Source organism: Cyprinodon tularosa, unplaced genomic scaffold, assembly GCF_016077235.1.
Source record: "Cyprinodon tularosa strain WSP-4 unplaced genomic scaffold, ASM1607723v1 ctg911, whole genome shotgun sequence".
Classification (NCBI taxonomy): Eukaryota; Metazoa; Chordata; class Actinopteri; order Cyprinodontiformes; family Cyprinodontidae; genus Cyprinodon; species Cyprinodon tularosa.
In genome coordinates this window covers 119,970-141,203 of record NW_024039687.1, presented here as the reverse complement: position 1 = coordinate 141,203, position 21,234 = coordinate 119,970, and the positions used below count along the sequence as shown (strand labels likewise).

General features: G+C 36.4%; 1 protein-coding gene across 1 annotated transcript in view; it reads right to left on the bottom strand.

Annotated features, from left to right (window-relative positions):
• The window catches only part of LOC119776134 (homeobox protein aristaless-like 4), a 38,333-nt gene extending 17,310 nt beyond the window's left edge, over window positions 1-21,023 (bottom strand). Inside the window, exons 1-2 of the mRNA XM_038274404.1 lie at window positions 20,600-21,023; window positions 1,192-1,505 (exon numbers count right to left, since the gene is read on the bottom strand). Of these exons, the coding sequence (XP_038130332.1) occupies window positions 1,192-1,505; window positions 20,600-20,924 (639 nt within the window). The 5' untranslated portion in view covers window positions 20,925-21,023. The remainder of the gene's footprint in view (window positions 1-1,191; window positions 1,506-20,599) is intronic.
• Window positions 21,024-21,234: the final 211 nt, after the last annotated feature.

Below are 21,234 nucleotides of genomic sequence, written 5' to 3'. Positions count from 1 at the left end.
ATTTCTATTTAAAACGAATTAGGCTTTGACAGTAAAACTATTTGGTTTGTCTTTATTTTTATGTAAAACCCCCATAACTTTTACAACTTTTAAAGCTAACGATGAAAGTTATAGAGGGTTCAAGAGCCTGTATAATTACTGGCACCCATCAGGTAAACTGTCAGGAAGATATGGAGCTGTAATAGATCTCAATCTAAGTGAGAACAGGACCTTTTCGTGCCTTGTTTATTCTATTTTTTTTAGTTTATCTATTTTTGTAGCCTTGGCATTTTTTTTGCAAAAACAAAAACAAAAAAATCTATCCAACTTAAATGGTATGTTGTTTTTATTTTGTAAAAGTTCCCATTTTAAAAGGTTTCTAAAGAAATCAACCATTGTTTGATTTTGTTCGTAATAATAATAATAAATGCGCATTTAAATACAATAAAGATGGATTTTTGGAACCTTCTAGAAAGTGCATCTTTCCTGGAACTTTTGGAGGTTAAAGTTGCTGATTACTGCCTTTTAACTTAAGGCATGCTTTGCAAAAAATGAGCAGTTGCTGTCAGAAACATTGAATGAACTTAATGGTTAACTGATAAGTTCTATGAAAGTTTCAAAATAAAAGCTGTTAGTTCTAAGAAGAACCTGGTAAGTTACAGGAAAGTACCTGGTAAAATCTGGATATTTACCTGGTTAGATTCTCTGAGGCAACAGCTGAGTTTCAAGCCATTTAAGGTATAGTAGTATTAGTAAATTTGGTTTTTAGTATTTAAAGAAAAAAACATTCCACTGGACTTTGTTTCCCAGTTTGAAGACGCTTCTCTTCCCATCCAAAAAGCTTTTTCAAATCAAAATGTCAGAAATAGCGTTGAGTTCCAGGTTTTATACATATACACAGCTATTGTATAAAGCCTCCAACTCAGCACTATTTCTGACATTTTGAATTGAAAAAGCTTTTTGGATGGGAAGAGAAACGTCTTCAAACTGGGAAACAAAGTCCAATGGAATGTTTTTTAACTTTTTTAGAAAGACTAAAACCTGGATGACTGGGAATCTTCACCTGCATAGTAGATGGAAGGTCGGTAAAGTGCAAAGCTAGGTCCATAAAGTTCTGGAGGTTTATGTTTGGTACAGTGAAGTGATACCAATGTAGGCTTTTGAGTTTCTTTTTAAAAACGAACAATAATGTCTTCACTCTGTTACCCTCACCTGAACCCGAGCCTCGGTGAGGTCCGTCCTCAGCGCCAGTTGCTCGCGAGCGTAAACATCAGGGTAGTGAGTCTTCTGAAAAACCTTTTCAAGCTCTTCAAGCTGGTAGCTGGTGAATGTTGTGCGGTTGCGTCTCTTCTTGCCTTTGTTGCTCTCTGCCTCACTTTTCTCTAACGGACTGGAGAGATCGGACCCCGGTCGCTCACTAGGCCCCTTCACACCTGGCTCCTTTAGGTTCAGGTAGCTGCCTTCCATCCCAGGAGGATCAACACTTGATGGAAGCTCAGACTCTGTCAGGCCGCTGTTGTCTTTTCCTATATGTGGGGGATAAGATGGAACAAGAATATTAAGACTTTATAATCAACAGATTTAAACCTTTATAGCGCACTCAGTGAAATACTTTTTACCTTATGAGCTATGTGACATTAAAAAAATATGAAGATTTTGATGGCAAAAATTAATATCAGTGTAATAACAAGAAACTGGCCTCGTGAGACCATCCTGATCTCGCGAGCTTTCAAGGTTTCACTCGCATATCAGTCTGGAGACTCTCCGTTAAAGAAAATTTGGATCCGTTCACCAAACGAACGTCCAATCAGCGTTGGCTTTGAGGCGGGTTGAGGTGTGACGCAACGAGAAGCGCCACAGTTCAGTCTAAAGAACATGGCGGCTTCAGCCGATGAAACTAGCGTTAGCGTAGCTATCCACCAAGTTTTATCGGAATTACAGAGTATTTCTTCACTGAAAGAAGAGCAAAACACTGCTCTGGAGGCTTTTCTCAGAGGAAAAGATGTTTTTGCTCTTCACCCGACTGTTTTCGGCAAGAGTTTGATCTATCAATTGGCTCCTCTTCGTCGTCGCTCTGTTAGTACGTCATATGCTTCGTTGATCTGATTGGTTTATTTGGCCCGTCTATCACCAACATAGGCCAATCAGCTAACCAGTATTTTCGCCCCTTCCCAAAACTACTTTAACAGAAGGTTTCCTGATGGATATGCGGAGCAAATCCATCTGGCGGAGTCAGGTTAACAAGAAACGCCAACTTGCCCGAAGAAAAACACTCTGAGAGTGAAAGAAACACTTTTTTTCTTTGGTCCAACATAACCTTAGAGGCATTAATGCTGATACTGGCACTTACTTTTTTTAGTTTATGAACCTAAATATAATTGTTAACTGTTGTTTTTAACTTTTCAATTAGATTTTTACCTTTTTTTCTTGACTTGTTGACTTTTTATTCAACCTAATTTACAGTAGATAATGTATAATACAAGGGTTCATCTAATTGGTCAAATGCCAAAATAAGATGTGCAGCCATGTAGCAGCATCTTTGCTGAATGGCTGGATATAGATCTTGTGCTTCTAGACCTCACTGAGGGGCAGGGGGGTCCATTTGTAAGGGGTATGCAAGTGATATTTGATTCTTGCTGTAATTATTTAATATGGAGCAAACACATTTAACTGTATGACTATTGGAGCATAATTTAACCTGTCATCCTGCTATTTTGATTACTTCTAAAAATCAGTGTTTCTTTCTTTTACATGCTCTAAAAACTGTCTTACTTTAGATTCAAAGGAATGTTTATCTACAACTTACCCAGAAAGTGGAAGTAACATTTAACTTACATCCCACAGTTCTCTTATTTTCCTAAACGTCTGTGAAAGTATAAAATACCAGAATATACTATAGTAGGCTATGAAAAACAAAAATGTTATTTAAAATGCTAATTACAATGACTTATTTCTAAATGATAAGCTATAATTAGCATTTTTGTAAACCTTTTAGATTTTTTTCCCCCAATTTATTTTGAGATAAAGTTTAAATAAAGACTAAAAACAATCTAGAAATAAGTAAAAGTTTCTTAAATTAAGTGTATTTACCCTTAATTTGAGTAGGTAAATGAGATAGTTTGCCAATGGAATGGAAATTTTTACTCTTGAAATAAGATAATTAGATAATATGCACTTAAAATAAGACAATGCAATTGTGTTTTCTAATTTAAAGTGTAATTTGTCATGTTCCATTGGCAAGATGTCACCTTTACTTCCTTAATCCAAGAACAAATGCACTTATTTTAAGAAAAAAACGCCCTATCTAGATTTTGATTTTTTTCCAGTGAGAAAAGGGAAAATTCACAACTTTTCATCCAGATCATTTTGTTTTTTGTTTTTTCAAAACTGTATTCAAGGTTCTTAAACTTAATTCAGTTTTTTAAATTCTATAAAATAAGGGTTTTGACTGTTTCTATGATATGAAATCTAGAAAAATGATTCTGGAAAGGAATAGATTTTTATATTGAAGGAGCCCTGTTGATTGTCTCCATCGTGTTTTATTTTAAAGCCCAAAAACAAATGTATCATTAATCCCAGCTGCAGAAAAGAATCGCCTTTTTCTTTTGTTTGAAAAGTTTGTCACAACACGCTGGTCATGACCTGTGACATGACCTACAAAGTCCTCTCCCTATCATCTCTCAATCAAACTACATGAAACCCGAGCCACGTAAAATCTGCTCCATCTTGAGATATGTTTGATGGGCTTTGCAAACAGAGAAGGTGTAGATGGAGGGGGGGCACTTCGACTCCCACCATAACCAGTCTTGTGTTTGTCGCCTTCAATTTCTTCAGCGTCCATTTTGGGACAGACCTCACTCTGTTCCTGTTGGTCTATGTTGGCACTTTTGTGCGTCCTTCTGAGGAGATGAAGAAAGCTTTCCCTTCTGCCTCCATAAACAAACAGACGTGTGAATAAATAAGTCGAGGGACTTGAGCGCTGAGCTCGGCCAGCCTCTGTTTGCTTTTCCTGTAACGGGGAAGTGGAGCACCTTGTTTTGAATGTCGTACTTTTCATCACACAAAACAGACAAAATGCAAACATTTTAATGCTTTTTTTTTTCGTTTGTCTCTTTGCATTTTTGTTCCGAAAAATCAAACTAAGCCCAATTTTCACTCATTAAAAACTATCAAGGGAAAAACCTGGTGATTTCAAGCAGTTGTGAATACGGCCGAGGAATTTTTTTTCTTCGTTGATGACTAAATAACTTTGGACTGATGAAGCTGGGTGGAGGCTGTCAGCAGCAACATGCATGTTTGTTTTCACAGATTAGCTCTCCTTTGGCTCGACGGTCCCTCATGGAAATATCAATATCGATTGGCTGAAAGCTGCACGAGCCCTCCCCTGGACTCTGTCTCCAACCTGTCCCTGCTGAGACACTAATGGAACAGCACAGCTCTCCCAGCTGGAGTTCATGACCTCAGATCATCACGGCCTACCTGTCAGACCTTTTTACAGTCTCCCTGAAAGCAGATGTTCTGACATCACCAACCCCTAAATTTGGCCTCTTCTCGTGATATATTTTTGTTCCTTTCCCTGGAGGAAGAAGCATAGCTGCCATGTTTGTGAAGTAAGACAGGTCAAGTCCAAGTTCCTGCCTGGCATTTGTGCTTGTGAGGGAATATGCAGTTATTCCCCTTGAGCAAGGCGCACATCCTGTTCGCTCTAAGAGTACACATGGGTGCGCTGAGCAGTGGAGCAGGAAAGTGTCCGGAAATATTTCGGATTCTCAAACCTTTTTTATTCTAGCATTTCCATTCTGGATCAGACACATATTTTCTTTTCTCATCATAAAACAGCTGATGTTTGCTTAAAGTAAATGTAAGACTAAAGCAAGCTGCTTAAATCTGCTGTAAAAAGTTAAATAAGCGACATCTAACATCTAAATGTTGTCCAAATTAGACAACATTTCTAACTTTAAGCTGTTTTCTTCATCGTTCCCTCTCCTGCTAACATTTTTGGCACATTGAAATACATGAAAATGGGCCTAAAGCTGAGAGAATGAAGAGAATTTTGCAGAACTAAAAGCCTTTCCTGTTGTTGATGAGTTTGAGTTTCTTTTAATGCTTTTCCTCTCTGAATAGTACATCTATATTGGGATTAAAAGTAGGGGATTAAATATTTTGTACTGTGTCAACACAGACAAAGTTTCTTGTTGTTTAATATTAGTGGCCAGTTTTGTTTAATCTAATTTTTCACATTTAAAAATTACAGTTGGGTCAACTAAATGATCCTATGGCCAGTTAATAATTTGTTGAATAAATCTAAAACTTGCTTGGTGTCAGTTCAACGCTTCAGCATGTAGGAGTATGTTGATCTTCCAGGTTTTATTTCGGTCCCTATCAGTACGTCAGAGTATTAGCGTCACAGAAAAAAAGTAAAACATAAACTTAATAAAGTGTATGTATAAAAAAAAACAAAAAAAAAAACAAAGTAATTATATTAGGCCAATAAGATTAAAGCCCTATAATTATGAAATAGCATTACAAGAAATAATCGAATATATTACAAGAATAAAGTCAAAATAATTATGAGAGTAAAGTTATAAGGATATTTACGGAGCCCCTAAAGGGACATGGAGGGGAAAAAAAGAACTATTGCGGGATCTCGCAAAAGTTTATTTTTTGCGAGATCTTGCAAAACTATTGCGGGATCTCGCAATACTTTTGCGAGATCCCGCAATAGATTTGCGAGATCTCGCAAAAGTATTGTGGGATCTCGCAAAAGTTTATTTTTTGCGAGATTTCGCAATGCTTTTGCGAGATCCCCTAATACTTTTGCAAGATCCTGCAATACTTTTGTGAGATCTCGCAATACTTTCGCGAGATCCCGCAATACTTTTGCGAGATCTCACAATACTTTTGTGAGATCCCGCAATACTTTTGCAAGATACCGCAATAGTTTTGCAAGATCTCGCAAAAGTATTGCAGGATCTCGCAAAACTTTATTTTTTCCCTCCATGTCCCTTTAGCGGCTCCGTAGATATTAGAATGAAATTAGAGAATTATGAGAATAACCTTACAAGATAAAAAATTAAATATGTTTAGGAAAATGGCATAAAATTATGAAAAAAGTTCAAATGCTACCAGAAACAAATTTATAAGAATTATGATTATAGAATAAAGTATTATAAGAATAAAGTAATTCTACAGTATAACTTGGCTAATGTCATTAGTAAAATAAAGAAAGAGCCTTCTTTCATGAAAACCATGAGAGAGAGCAGTCTACCTCCTGTATTAAAATGCTGGGTACAGGATGAGGCGATAAAACACCTTTACTTCACAATTCTACAACTTTACTGTTATAGCATCCCGGATTTATTCTGGTAATATTATGACTCAATTCTATCTATGTTACTGAATATACTACTTACCTGTTAACAGCTAAAGGTCAGAATACATAGAGGAAACAGTATAAAAGATATTTCAGATTTTTTAACCATTGCTTTTGTGAGAGGTTCATTTACAATACAGGACTAGAACTTAAGAAAAAAGACGAACAGATTGGAAGAATAGTTCGTTAATGATTTTTGCTTGATTTTTTTTTTTTTTAAAGATCAGGGAATTTTTTTTTTTTTGAACACTCAATGTCATGGTTTAAGAAATGCCATTTTGTATACACCCTCAGTGTTCAATGCATCAGGTTTTAAGGGACCCTAAGTAATTTCCTTCCTTGAGTTGATCCAAGGAACCATTATGTACAAAATAAACTCTTATGGATAGGCTCTATTATAGATCAGATATGAACTGCTTGATATTTTAACAGAACTGTAAAAATACATATATAATAAACTATCGATTAAAAATAAGCTTAAATTAATACACAAATCTCCTCATACTTTTTGGCCTCAAAAACTGATCTGTTTTGGCCTCCACCTCTAGATAATACAGTATTTAGCTTAAAAAAAACTTGTGTTGGCTTTTATTTTAATCAACCTGCTAGCTGGATCTGCTGAAACCGAACAGTAGCTGTACATACTATGATTAATAAAGCAAATTCTTTTTTATAACACTGTTTTTAACCATGTTTTATGAAATGCCATTTCTTTTTTATTTTACATAATTAGTTAAAATCACATGATTACAGTTGGGATAGTACATAATTAGATAAACATCACATACGCTCTTAACTTGAAATGCATTGCAGTTACTTTGCGAGCCTTAATGGATGAATATATAATTTAAATAGACGCTAACCCGGCTGGAAGAAACATGAAGCTAAACATTTTAAAGGTTGGAAGTTTAGGATCATTTGACCGACTTTTGAACTTCCTGAAGTAATAAAAAGTATTCCTGGCTAAAAAAAAAAAACTGACTTTGACGCAGGGGTGGAAAGTAATGTATTACATTTACTCAAGTTACTGTAATTGAGTACTTTTTATGAGTAATTTGTAATTTTCTGAGTAGTTTTTGAAATATGTAATTTTTACTTTTACTCAAGTAAATTTTAACCTAAGTAGTTTTACTTTGCAATGTTTAAAACCCCCTCACGTTACTGAGTAAAAAAAAAAATACTGATGGTGGAAAAATGAAGTGTGGCCCTGCCTTGCATTTACTCTTTGTATTGTCTCATAATCCAGTGCTGCGCTTCAGAAGATGGCAGCTGCTAATCACAACTTATGGAGTATGGATGAGGAAAGGCCTGAAGAGGAAACATATTCTGGAGACGAAAGCCAGAAAAACTAGGGATGCACGATATAATCGGCCCCCTATCGGTATCGGCCTTAAAACTGAATATCGGACATCGGCCACCCCACCGATATTTAACCCGATATTTGATCAGCTTCTGAGTTTCTAAAGTCTAAAAAAAAAAAAAATAAATACTACTTCTTCTTCCTCAAAAACTTCTTTTTTACAGACTTAAAAACTTCTAAAGACGAGGGAAAAAATATTGATACATTAAAATATCCCAATATCTTCATATGCTGATATATTGCCATTTAAAAACACCATATCAATCTCTTTTACTAATGAAATATTGCTATATGTCATCGTTATGCTACGAAATCCCCCGAAAATTCACGAAAAGTTGCCATATTTTTATATGTTGATATATTGACGCGGTATCGATCTATTTTACTAACAAAATCTCACAAGAATTTGCAAAATATCACGACAGTTTGTAACAGAACGATGAAATTTCACGAGATTTTGAAAGTAAAATAGATCGATACCACGTTTTTAGAAATCAATTTGATATCAGCATATGAAAATATATTTGAGTTTATTATTTTTCAAAGTGTCAGAAATGGATAACAAAACTGCTATTTTCAATGACTACTTATTTTTGTCCAGCTTTAACATCGGTATCGATATCGGTTATCGGCTACATGAGTTTTAAAATATCGACATATTGGATATTGGCCAAAATCCCAATATCGTGCATCCCTAAGAAAAACCCTCGGCCATATTTGGAAGGATTATTTGTTTTCAAATGCACAAAAGGGAACAATGTGATAATGCAGTGCAACATGTGCCTCCCCAGCAAAACGGAGCTTTCGGCTTTTAAAACATCAACATCCAATTTACGAAAAAATGTGGCGGTAAGTTAGTTATCATGGTGTTGTCTGTTGGACAGTAGGATTGAAAATAATTTGCACTTTATGGTTCAGGTTGTGACTGTCCTTCTGCTGTGAGGAAGTATGTTCTTTAGCCCAGCTGATCTTTTGTGTGGATGTCCACTGAAATACGCCTTGAAATCGATTAAAACACCTTGTGGTCAATTCGATTCATGACTCATCCTTTTTTGCATTAAATAACTCAAAGTAACTAAGTAACTTTTACTCAAATTACATTTTAAATGAAGTAATTTTGTACTTTTACTTGAATACATTTTGAGATGGGTAATTTTACTTTTACTCTGAGTAGAATTTAGGCAAAGTAAAGATACTTTTACTCAATTACAATGTTTTAGTACTCTTTCCACCAAAGATGGCGTCAAAAAGCATTAAAGCATTTTTAATACTTAAACTACAGAGGGGGAAACTTAATGTCTTAAACTTGAACAGATCTGTACCTAAAACAATTTATTTTAATTTTTTAGGAAGTTTAATGCTTTAAGTCCTCATCTATTCTGTTATTTATTTTCTTTGCCTGTTATCTAAACTCATCTTGTCTCTGTTGCACTAACCACACAGATACATTCACCGCAAGCAATTTTACTTTTTCTTTTCCAAGCATGCTGAGCTGTCTCTTCTGGAAACACGCAGCACCAGACAGGGCTTTCTTTGGGGAGCCAAAATTCCTCTGCATTGGCTCAGAGTTTTGGTCTTTTTTTTTTTTTGGCATTTGAAGGAATGTATTTTTGACAGCGGTTCTTGTTTCAGCGTTCATCAACATACCCGTATACACATATATATATGTATATTTATATGAGCATGCTGAACTTCACCAGCTTGTTCTGTAATCTGTCGGCGTCCCTGTTCTATGACAAGCTGCAGACCGCTTCAGTTAACCGGGGTCAGATGTTTACTAGGGTCAGCAATTTAATCACTGCTGAACACAGAGAGAAAACATCAAAGTGTAATTTAACTGGTTGTAAAGCAACAGGGCACCCTCTTAGTTTTTATGGAATGGGACAGGGAGGGTCAAGTGAAGCCAAATAAAAGAAACACTATAAATTAATAACCTGGGGAAGGGTTAATGACAAAACACTAAATAGGGGAAGGGAATGCTTTTACACAGAGTGCTCTAAAAAAGCCTTCCCTCTGAACACTTAAAAGTTGATTGCTGTTTGCAGCAATGGCTCTCCATGTATCACACCTTATATGGAGTAAATACAAAGAAACCATCCCATGAGGTTTGGTTGTCAACAGGTGACAATGAATTTATGTCTGCAGACATGTTTGAGGCAAGGCAAGGATTAGGCTGGATTACAGTGTTCTTTCTCTTTCCACTGCTCAATATAAAACCTGATGTTGTTTCCTCAGTGGAAGGGAGGCTCCCAGATGTTCCTGACGAGAGATCTATGCCAGGGGCTCATGCAAGAATGTGAAGTCCCTGGGAAACAGAGGAATCTTTCTGCAAAGCTTCATCTCCTGTGAAATCGCTTCTACCTCAGTGTCATTATAGAACTATAATAGAACAGGAGAAAATAGTTAAATTACAAATCTGTTGGAATGAATCTGTGTTTGGATTTGATTCAATTAATCAAACTTTTACTCCTATTTGTTTATTTAATTTTCCTGTAATGGTTCAAGTTTTCTAGAAAAAGTCCCATCTGCAAGGAATAATCAATGGATCATTAGCTATAACTAAAACTAATATGTTTGCGCTGATTTGATGAATTTAGGGTTAATCAGTAAAAAAATAAAAATAATAGTTTTCGTTGCGATCATTGCATCTGGGAGCGGCCATTTTTGCCCAAATATAGTAGCCCCTCCCTCCTGCCATCTTCCAGCAGTGACGTCACGGTGCGGTAAGCCTAGCGCCATTCTCCCCGCTTTACAAGCTAAATCAATGGGAACTACTAGACACATCTGCAATCAACAACAATTATTGAAGATTTCCAGAGGACTTCACCATTGAAATTCACCAGAGCTATAGTGAAACGGACAATGCCCACGTGCATGGCAGCTGGATGCTGGAATACATCGGGTAAAAGTGAAAAAAAGAGTTATTCCACCTTTCTGATTCCTGATCCTCCACGGACGGGTTGGTCGTTGGATCGCCAACTTGAAGAGGGAGGATTTGCCATCGAACTTCTGGCCAGAGAAAAAACCCGTAATATGTAGCCAACATTTGGAAGAAGAATGTTTTCAAGATGACTTGGATAATAGCGCGTTGTGACAAACACCAGATACAGCACTGGGACTTGATCAACAGCCGATACCGCACCGTGACGTCACTAACCAGTAGGTGGCAGTAGTGTTCTTTGACAAACATGGATGCCTCCAGTAAAGCACATTCACATGAAAATTACTCTGAATTAAAAACACTTTTTTATTGAACAGTATGTAATAATTTCATAATTAAAGTACTTTCAGAAGTTTGTATTCTAAATATGACCAGACTTTTCCTTTAAACTGTTATTCTCACTCTGGAAAAATCAAATATGATGTGTGTATAGAGTTGTATCATGACTCAATATATCAATTTTGTCAAATACAAATGTCCTACGTCTAGTTGAAAAGAAAGAATATATTTTAGCATGAGTTAAAGTTTGTTTCCAGTATTAAACTGAAGCATTAATGATTAACTTGCTAAGCATCACCCTGTTTGTGCTGCTGAACTGGTTTCGCCTCGTAGAGGAGAACATATTGCTGCTGATACAGTTTTTAGTGCTGATGAACGATTAACAGATTTATCAATTTTCTCTACATTCTTTTGGAGGGTGATAAAAAAGGAAAATCAGAACATTAGTGCAGCTTTTGGATCCTTGTTTACGGTGGAAGAAAAAAAGCAGATACTGTATGTCTTCATTGTGAATATTTAGAATAAGCTTTATTTTTTAAATATTTTTTCTTGTTCTTCTCTTCGGGATTTTATCTGAGTTGCACGCAGATGTCTGCAGGGACAGATGACAAAATTTACACCAAACAGGCTTTTGCCAAATAGGCCCCAGGAAGACATTTCTTTTTCAAAGAAAGGCACATCTCAGCTGTGGTCTTCAGGTTTCACTTCCACCCTTTTAAGCTTTAAAGTACAGGGATTTTGGTCCTGTTTTATGGCTTCATTGAAAACTAGTTGCTTTTTATATGGAGAACCAGCTGTCCTTATTAAATAAACAGTTAAGGTGCTTGTTAGTCTGAAATGTTCTGCCAGCAGGGTTGTCAGTTGTAATAGATGGATCCTCTGTTTCCATAAAACTTGTTTGTGAGCAATTATGACTGGCAGCTGTGAAGCTGTTTCCATTGGTTAACTTGGAGTGATCGGTCGGAGCTTTTAGGCAAACACATCCTGTTTTTCTGAAATAAGGGAATGCTTATACTTTATAATTTCCTTTCATTATTAAAGAATGAAAAATTAAAGCAAATAAAATATTTGAGTAATTCACTTAATCAATGACAGTCAATTATGTAAAATATATAAAAAAATATGAAAATTTGTAAAATATTCTAGGTTTGATTATAACAGCTTGTTTTATCGTTGTACTTAGAATATTATTTATGCTGCAAGAGCTTGTCCAAAGCAGCATGAGGCCCCTAATATAAAGTGATTTAAAGGCCTGTAAACAATCTATGGAAGAGGATTAGGGCCAGTGGGAAAAAAAAAATAAAAAATTACAGATTTTTAAATTTTATTTCAGTTTAGTATGGAGGAAAAAGTCAGAATTCTGGGATTAAAGTCAGAATTCTGACTTTAATGTCAGCTTTCAAGGTTTCACTCGCTAATCAGTCTGGAGACTCTCCGTTAAACAAAATTTGGAGCCGTTCACCAAACGAACGTCCAATCAGAGTTGGCTTTGAGGCGGGTTGAGGTGTGACGCAACGAGAAGCGCGACAGTTCAGTCTAAAGAACATGGCGGCTTCAGCCGATGAAACTAGCGTTAGCGTGGCTATCGAGCAAGTTTTATCGGAATTACAGAGTATTTCTTCACCGAAAGAAGAGCAAAACACTGCTCTGGAGGCTTTCCTCTGAGGAAAAGATGTTTTTGCTCTTCTCCCGACTGGTTTCGGCAAGAGTAGCCTGGCTTGTGGTTGTGTTTTCGTTGTCGCTCTGTTAGTACGTCATATGCTTCGTCTGATTGGTTTATTTGGCCCGTCTATCACCAACATAGGCCAATCAGCTAACCAGTATTTTCGCCCCTTCCCAAAATTACTTCAACAGAAGGTTTCCAGATGGATATGCGGAGCAAATGCATCTGGCGGAGTCAGGTTAATATCTACTATGTAGATGATTAAAATCTGAAAGTAATTATTGTTTGCTGTTATTTATGAAGCCTTTATTATTTTTAACCATGCAAACATGAAATGTTTCCCCATACTTTTTGCCTTACAGACTGTTAAACTCTTTTACGTTTTCATCCTTTAAGACAATAGTTCCCAACCTTGAACTCCTAGTGGTCTGCAAGTGCATTGCAAGAGGTACGTGAACATATTTTGTTTCTCAGGTAATAAAATAAAATAGGCCAGCTGGGATCAGTCCTAGTTTGTGAAAACCCAAGTAAAGAATAAAACAAGCTTTTTAATACCAAAAAAGTTCTACTTATATATTTGATTTCAGCTTCAGCTTTGACGCATCCAAACCAAGCAGAGGAACAGGCTGGATGTAGAGAACAGCCTGGGATCAGCTGTTTCCTCACACCTGATCAAAGCACGCTCAGGTTTCATGAATGATGAAAACAAAGTGAAACAAAAGAAAACAAATGGAGTCAGTCTGACTATGATTTATGTTCAGTATTTTGTTCCCAATTCCTCAAATGTACTGTATATGTGATTGGGAGTAAATGAGAGGAGCTCCAGTTCTATAAAGACAATTTATGGTAGGTTTTTATTTTGTATTTATTTTTGATTCCTTACTAGCTGTAGGTGCTAAGAATCAGAATCAGATCGGAATCAGAAATACTTTAATAATCCCAGAGGGAAATTACTTTTGTTACACGCTCCAGTTACAGTTTTATATAATATATACACACATCCAACTATACAATATAATAAAGATAAAAAATAAGAATAAAAAGAGATCAAATATATACACATATAGCTCTTCTGTATATATATATCTGTACGTATGTCTATGCATATGTAAAAACTAAATCCAAGTAAAGTGATAAACCCAAGTAAAGTGAAAATCCAAGTAAAGTGATAAGCCGACGCTTAAAGCCACTGGAGTGTTTTTAAACCGGAATCTTATGGTTGACGCGCTTTGCCGGGGTTAGATGGTGTGAACAGGAAATGTCCAGACGCTGTTCTTGCTGTTTAAAGGCTGATTTATTCCAACTCTTGCTGCTTACAAAACAAAAAATAAAATGATGCAACAGCCAGCTGTGAGTTGACAGAGTTTCCCCGCCATGCTGTCAAACCGATTTACCCTTTCTGGTGAAACACACGCCCATACACACATCATTTCCCTTCTTTTATAGAGCTTATCCATAATGGCTTCTACACTAGCTTTCAGTTGTTTTGTTTTTTATCTTGAAAGAAAAATAAACAAAGAATTAAATGCTCAAGTTAAAAAGATTAAATAAAATACTTTTTATTGTTTAATCAGTTATTGTAAGTTCCGCTTTTGGGCAGTTGTTCTGTCAGACCAGCATACCCATAGTCAATACTCGTTTATCCTTTTAGTTTTGGACGAAAAATAAACTTTTAACTACCTCAACGGGTGTGTATACCTTTAGTCATGTACAAAAAAACTATTTAATTACTTACTTTTTGGTGTTTTTTTAAGCGTTTGGCAATCTCACCTTCATTTTTTTTTTTTACATGACTAAAGGGATACAAACCTGTTGAGGTAGTTTAAAGTCTATTTTTCGTACAAAACTAAAGAGATAAATGTCTTGTGTATGCCTATTGACTATTGGTATGCTGGTCAGACAGAACACCGTCATCAACAGAGATGGCAAAAGTACTCACTTTCCGTACTTGAGTAAAAGTACAGATACTTGTGTTAAAAAATACTCTAGTAAAAGTGGAAGTACTGATTAAACTTCTTTACTCAAGTAAAAGTAACAAAGTACAGCTTGTAAATTTACTTAAAGTATAAAAGTAAAAGTAGAAACCACTTTTTTCATGCCGTTGCCTACATTTTAAATGGATGTCTGCCAATAGGACTAGATCTCCGTTGTGTTCATTTTCAATCATCTCGTCATCCATGCTACTATGCTAACGCCACCGCCACCAAGCTGCAATGATTTGCTGCCAATGAATACCGCCGAATCTGTCGATTCATCTTGTAGCGGTGCGTCAAATGCAACGTAGATTCCCATCCAATTAGATTGAATTTGGTATTGATGACGTGAAAAATAATAACGGTAACTCCATTGAAAAGATTCAAAACTAAAGTAACGAGCCAATTTTTTTAAATGTAAGGAGTAGAAAGTACAGATATTTGTGTAAAAATGTAAGGAGTAGAAGTAAAAGGTCGCCATAAAAATAAGTAGTAAAGTAAAGTAAAAATATCAGAAAAATCTACTTGAGTACAGTAACGAAGTATTTGTACTTCGTTACTTCCCATCTTTGATAATCAATTGACTGAGAAGGGACTCATGGCAAGACAAAATGCCGGAAGGGGCACACAAGTCAACAAAGTTTGGGAACCAGTGCTTTAAGCGATGCCTGTGTCCTTTCTAGTCAGAAACAAGTTTCTTGGATGAATGACGATTGTTTTAACTCTAAATCTGTCTCTGGTGTGAATAATTCTGTGGTTGAAACTTTGATCTTAATGATAAAAAATAGGGATGCACGATATTGGGATTTTGGCCGATATCCGATATTTTAAAACTCATGTAGCCGATAACCGATATCGATGCCGATGTTAAAGCTGGACAAAAATAAGTAGTCATTGAAAATAGCAGTTTTGTTATCCATTTCTGACACTTTGAAAAATAATTAGGGATGCACGATATAATCGGCCCCCTATCAGTATCGGCCTTAAAACTGAATATCGGACATCGGCCACCCCACCGATATTTAACCCGATATTTGATCAGCTTCTGAGTTTCTAAAGTCTAAAAAAAAATAAAAACTACTACTTCTTCTTCTTCCTAAAAAACTTCTTTTTTACAGACTTAAAAACTTCTAAAGACGAGGGAAAAAATATTGATACATTAAAATATCCCAATATCTCCATATGCTGATATATTGCCATTTAAAAACACCATATCAATCTCTTTTACTAATGAAATATTGCTATATGTCATCGTTATGCTACGAAATCCCCCGAAAATTCACCAAACGTTGCCATATTTTTATATGTTGATATATTGACGCGGTATTGATCTATTTTACTAACAAAATCTCACAAGAATTTGCAAAATATCACGAGAGTTTGTAACAGAACGATGAAATTTCACCAGATTTTGAAAGTAAAATAGATCGATACCGCATTTTTAAAAATCTATTTGATATCAGCATATGAAAATATATTTGAGTATATTATTTTTCAAAGTGTCAGAAATGGATAACAAAACTGCTATTTTCAATGACTACTTATTTTTGTCCAGCTTTAACATCAGTATCGATATCGGTTATCGACTACATGAGTTTAAAATATCGGCATATGGGATATCGGCCAAAATCCCAATATCGTGCATCCCTAAAAATAATATACTCAAATATATTTTCATATGCTGATATCAAATTGATTTTGAAAAACGTGGTATGGATCTATTTTACTTTCAAAATCTCGTGAAATTTCATCGTTCTGTTACAAACTCTGTAACATTTGCAAAATATTTGCAAAATATTTTGCAAATTCTTGTGAGATTTTGTTAGTAAAATAGATCGATACCGCGTCAATATATCAACATATAAAAATATGGCAAAATTTCGTAAATTTTCAGGGGATTTCGTAGCATAACGATGACATATAGCAATATTTCATTAGTAAAAGAGATTGATATGGTGTTTTTAAATGGCAATATATCAGCATATGAAGATACTGTGATATTTTAATGTATCAATATTTTTTCCCTCGTCTTTAGAAGTTTTTAAGTCTGTAAAAAATAAGTTTTTGAGGAAGAAGAAGAAGTAGTATTTACTTTTTTTTTTTTTTGACTTTAGAAACTCAGAAGCTGATCAAATATCGGGTTAAATATCGGTGGGGTGGCCGATGTCCAATATTCAGTTTTAAGGCCGATACTGATAGGGGGCCGATTATATCGTGCATCCCTAATAAAAAGTCTTCCTTCCCGTCCCACATTCCTCTGTAGGCATAGCGAGGCAAGAACTGACCCTGTCAGGTTTCCATTTATTACATATTCTAATTTATTCTAGAACATACGCAAACATGAGGAAGACTATGGGTGTCACCTCGTTGATTTTGTTAACCACACAATGTGTTAGCCATCAGTACATGCATATCCTGTGACATCACAGCATGAGCCCTTTTAAACATCTACTCTGAGTTCTATATTTTGAATTGATTCCTTTCTGAAGCACTGCCAGGGCCTTTCCGAAGTTGGGTTTTGGTTTCCAAATGCTAAGAAAATGTTTTACATATTCCAGGATGTTCCATGTCCCTCCGAGGCGCTTATAAAGTCGTCGTGCGGTGCTCAGATTGACATGATTGATGTGTCTTCTCAATGTAGAATTTGTTGCTAATATTTTGAATGAAAATAGACGGACTTTGAGCCTTATCCATCAGGTGTTCGAATATTATCCGCACTGAAAAGATTTTTCAAACCGCAGTAATTATCAGTAATGGGGACTTAAATGTAAAAACCCAAGATTCAGCAATGGGTTCAGTGAAGCGCTTGCATGTAAACAGACTCTTCGGCACAAAGTGAGGCTTTCCCAGAAACACTCTCATTTCTCCAGAGCCTCTCAAATCATTACCCAATCTCCTTGTCCACTTCTGTCTCTCTGTTTATTTGTATAAAGTATTGTTGAGACAAGGTTATGTAAACCAGTCCCACTTTTTCGTCTCGGGGCTCTGTAGCTTCGGAGGGCTGATGTTATGGGGGAGTATGAATAATAACAGAAAGGAGCCAGTAATGCACATCTGCCTTACATTAATCCAGACCTCTCCTGCGGAGCTGACCTGCATTCCTGAGCTCTCGATCAGCTCCAGGGGCGTTTATTTCATTCAGTGCTCTGCCAGCAGGTAAAGCGGCCCTGTCTCTGTCCACACTCGGAGTTCACACGGCGTTGGATGGATTAACGTGCTTTTAAATAAACTCACTCCAACAGCCTGAAATACAACGTTGCAGGAATACCGTGCAGTGCAAGAACATTGCTGCCACATGATTCTGTTGCATGGCATCCACCAGTCTGTGTGTTTCGCTGAGTCTTCATAAGAGGCTAACAGCTGTGCACAAAAAAATGGAGAGCGTAAAGGAAATTGTCTTGTTTTTACAAAAAGCGTATCTGAAGTGTTCATATCATGATGCTGCCATCACCATGTTTCACATTAGACAAGATGTGTTCATGCACTGTTTGCAAAAAATAACAATTGTAAACTCATCTGAGTATGATACCTTCTTTCACATTTTAGCGGGATACGGTGGATGTCATTTGACGAAATAGGTTCTTTCTTTCGTTCCTCATTTTGCGGACTACATAGCTAATAGCTGCCCCATTAACAGAGCTGATAATGTCTGCAGCTTGTTTAAAGTTACCTGCATTCTCACCAATATTCTGATAAATGCTCACCTTCTGCAAGTGGATATTAATAACTTATTAATTTATAAATGGATTTGCTTTAAGAGAGTATTATTTTAGTGCATCTGAGTAAACGGAGACATATCCAACTTTTTTTTTTTAATGAAAAAGCTTCCTGGATGGGAAGCAAAACGTCTTCAAACTTGGAAACAAAATCCAGCGGATTGTTTTTAATCATTTTTGGAATCCAAATTTCATATTTATATTTGCAAAAAAGTTTTTTCCTTCCTCTTCAACAAATATTTAATTGTATTGACACTTTTGGAACACTGTCATCTTAAAGGTGTAGAGGCAATGCATGGAGACATCCACAACATGAACGCTGCAAAAATATCCAAGCCCCTACTTTTTAGATGTAGTGAATAGATTTTAAAGCTTAAATACTTTTGGAAAATTCCAAACAGTTCATATCCAACGCTCTTAAATGATGTAATATATCATTTTAAGAGATGTTGTGCTTTAAATGTTAATCTTTGGTTTTGCTACCTCTCCTTTTTTATAGGTGTTGCATTCATTTAGTTGTTTTTTTCAGCTTTATTTTTTTCTGGATGAAACATTTCTGGATGTGAAATTGCAGACCAAAAATCAAAACAGCATCAGTCACCACAGCAAACTCTCCTCAAGCGCATGAGATGACTTTTGTCACCAGAACGGAGATAAAGCATCAGCATTGAGCAATATATCTCCCATCGAGGACCACACATTACAGCGCAACCCTGTTGACGCCTGAGGCTTTGGCAAGCACCCCAAAGCATCCTCCCCAGAGCCAGGACGCCTTCATCTGGCTGCAACATTTTCAATAATAACATTGCACAGCTCGTCCTCCAGGGACGCATCTCGGAGTTTAAATGGCGGTGTTTAAACGAGTCTGTCAATGCACTTGCCAAATCTGCTCGCTTTCAGCGCAGGCAGGGGTTCTCACACTGAGAAAAGTGACAGGTCAAGCTGAAACAAAGAGGAAAGCTAGTAGTTTGGAGAAGAAAGGAGAGAGGAACAGCTTGCCTTTCCTGTTGGTAGACTGTAAAAATATAACATTTCAATGAAAGCCTGTATGGATCAATCAGGCTTCAATAGTTCCATAAAAACCAAAGCATCTTAATATATATTTTTATAGCCTGTTGATAATTCCATTCAATTCTAATGATGCATTGTTCTCTTGTTCAACATCAGGATAAACATCTGGAGTTTAATTAAGATCTAAGGGCGCCAATCGGTCTATGGCTTGATCCTCAATGAATGATGAGCTAAATATGTGCAGCTTGGCATCTCATCATAATAGTGTGTTATTTGCACAATAAGTGGCAGATTTGATTTTAAAGACATGTATAAAAGGCTGCTCATATATTTGTTATAGATAGCCTTTAGAATTAGAATTAGCAGGGTTGAAACGTTTAAACTCAAAAGTAGAGCTCTTAAAATAAAATTCATGAAAACTAATGTTTTATAGTAAGTAGGACGCCAGTTTCACTGATCATCTGGGACATTTACTGCCCGTAAATAGACCTCTATTGGCTTATGAAGCTCCTTGTAATAAATCCCCCTAAAAATATTTTTTTCTCACTGCAATTACAAAATATCCGTGTAAATGAGTCCTGTTATTTTCAATCCACATATAAATATATATATAAAATAAAATTAAAATAGGTGGTATCTTGTACAGTTGCTCATTTTTCTTTATTAATTAAAGATATTATTGAATTATTTATTCGTTTTTTTAGTCATTATTTTAGGAGTTGATTAATTAATCAATCTGTAATAGCAAAGGCGAAGAAAAAACACTATCAATTCATTTTTCAACTCATATTTCTTAATTTGTGGTGGGAAAGGATTACTTTTGTTAGGATAATTATAATTATTATTTCAACATATTTCTTCCTTTTTTAATTAGCAGTTTCTGCTGTTGCAGGCCGGTAAATATAACAACAATTCTGCAGCTCCAAAAAAGAAGACAAAATGAACCCAAAATGCAAAAAAAAAAGGCTGCTCTAAAATTATAGTTCATGAAAACACATAAAATAAGAGACATAATCCAGATAAAACCAACATTTATAATAATTCCTTAATATCAAATGATGGATGCAAGCTTTAATATTTCATGTTCTTCAACCAGAAGTTCAGAGAACACTGATTTTTTTTTTCTTGCAGTCTAATTAGGAACCTTCACCACAAACAGTTGAATGTAACCATCTAATGCTTCAAATGGGATAAGCCTTGCTGTTTCTCATTTCCTCCTCTGCAGATTACATGATGCATCACAGAGCCTTTCCATCAGCCTAACAAACGTCTTGCATGTTACCAATAGTTAAAAGCGCACCTACCATAGCAGGGGATGAGCGTCCCGTTGTGTCCGCCGTCCTGGTGCAGCTTCCCGCCTTCGGGTGGAGTCTTGCAGGTCGGTCTCTGCATGAAGAGCTGGTATTTGTTAAAGTTGCTCTCCTCAGCTCCATCCAGCGACTGGCATTCTGTCTGGAAGGGGCTTCGAGACCCTTTACCAGGGATAAAAGTCGGGCTGTATTTGGTTTCGGTGGCCTGGAAAGTCCTGAAAGGGTTTGTCTGATGGTCTCTACTCTGCGCACTAGACGCGCTGTAATAAGAGTCCATGGATGTCATGTCACAGTATGAGACGCAGGTATCAGCATTCATACCGAAAAGTTACAGTTAAAAAAAATGAAATCCTTTTGCTTCTTCTTCTCTTTCCCTCCCTTGCCACAGACTGCAGATATTCTCTCCTAATTCTCATGCGCTGACAAAACTCACGCTGACGCGCTCGGACGCACGCACCTCACGCAGCGAGGCGCATCTGGCTCTGGTTAGGAAAAAAGCAAATCAGATGTTTTCCAGAGACCTCAGACCGAACAAATGCTAAAAGCTCCGTGAAGGTTTGTCGGGGGGCGAAAGAGAAATGGTGAAGCTGATGCTGGAGCTGATGCCGCCTCGGTAGCTTGAACTCACA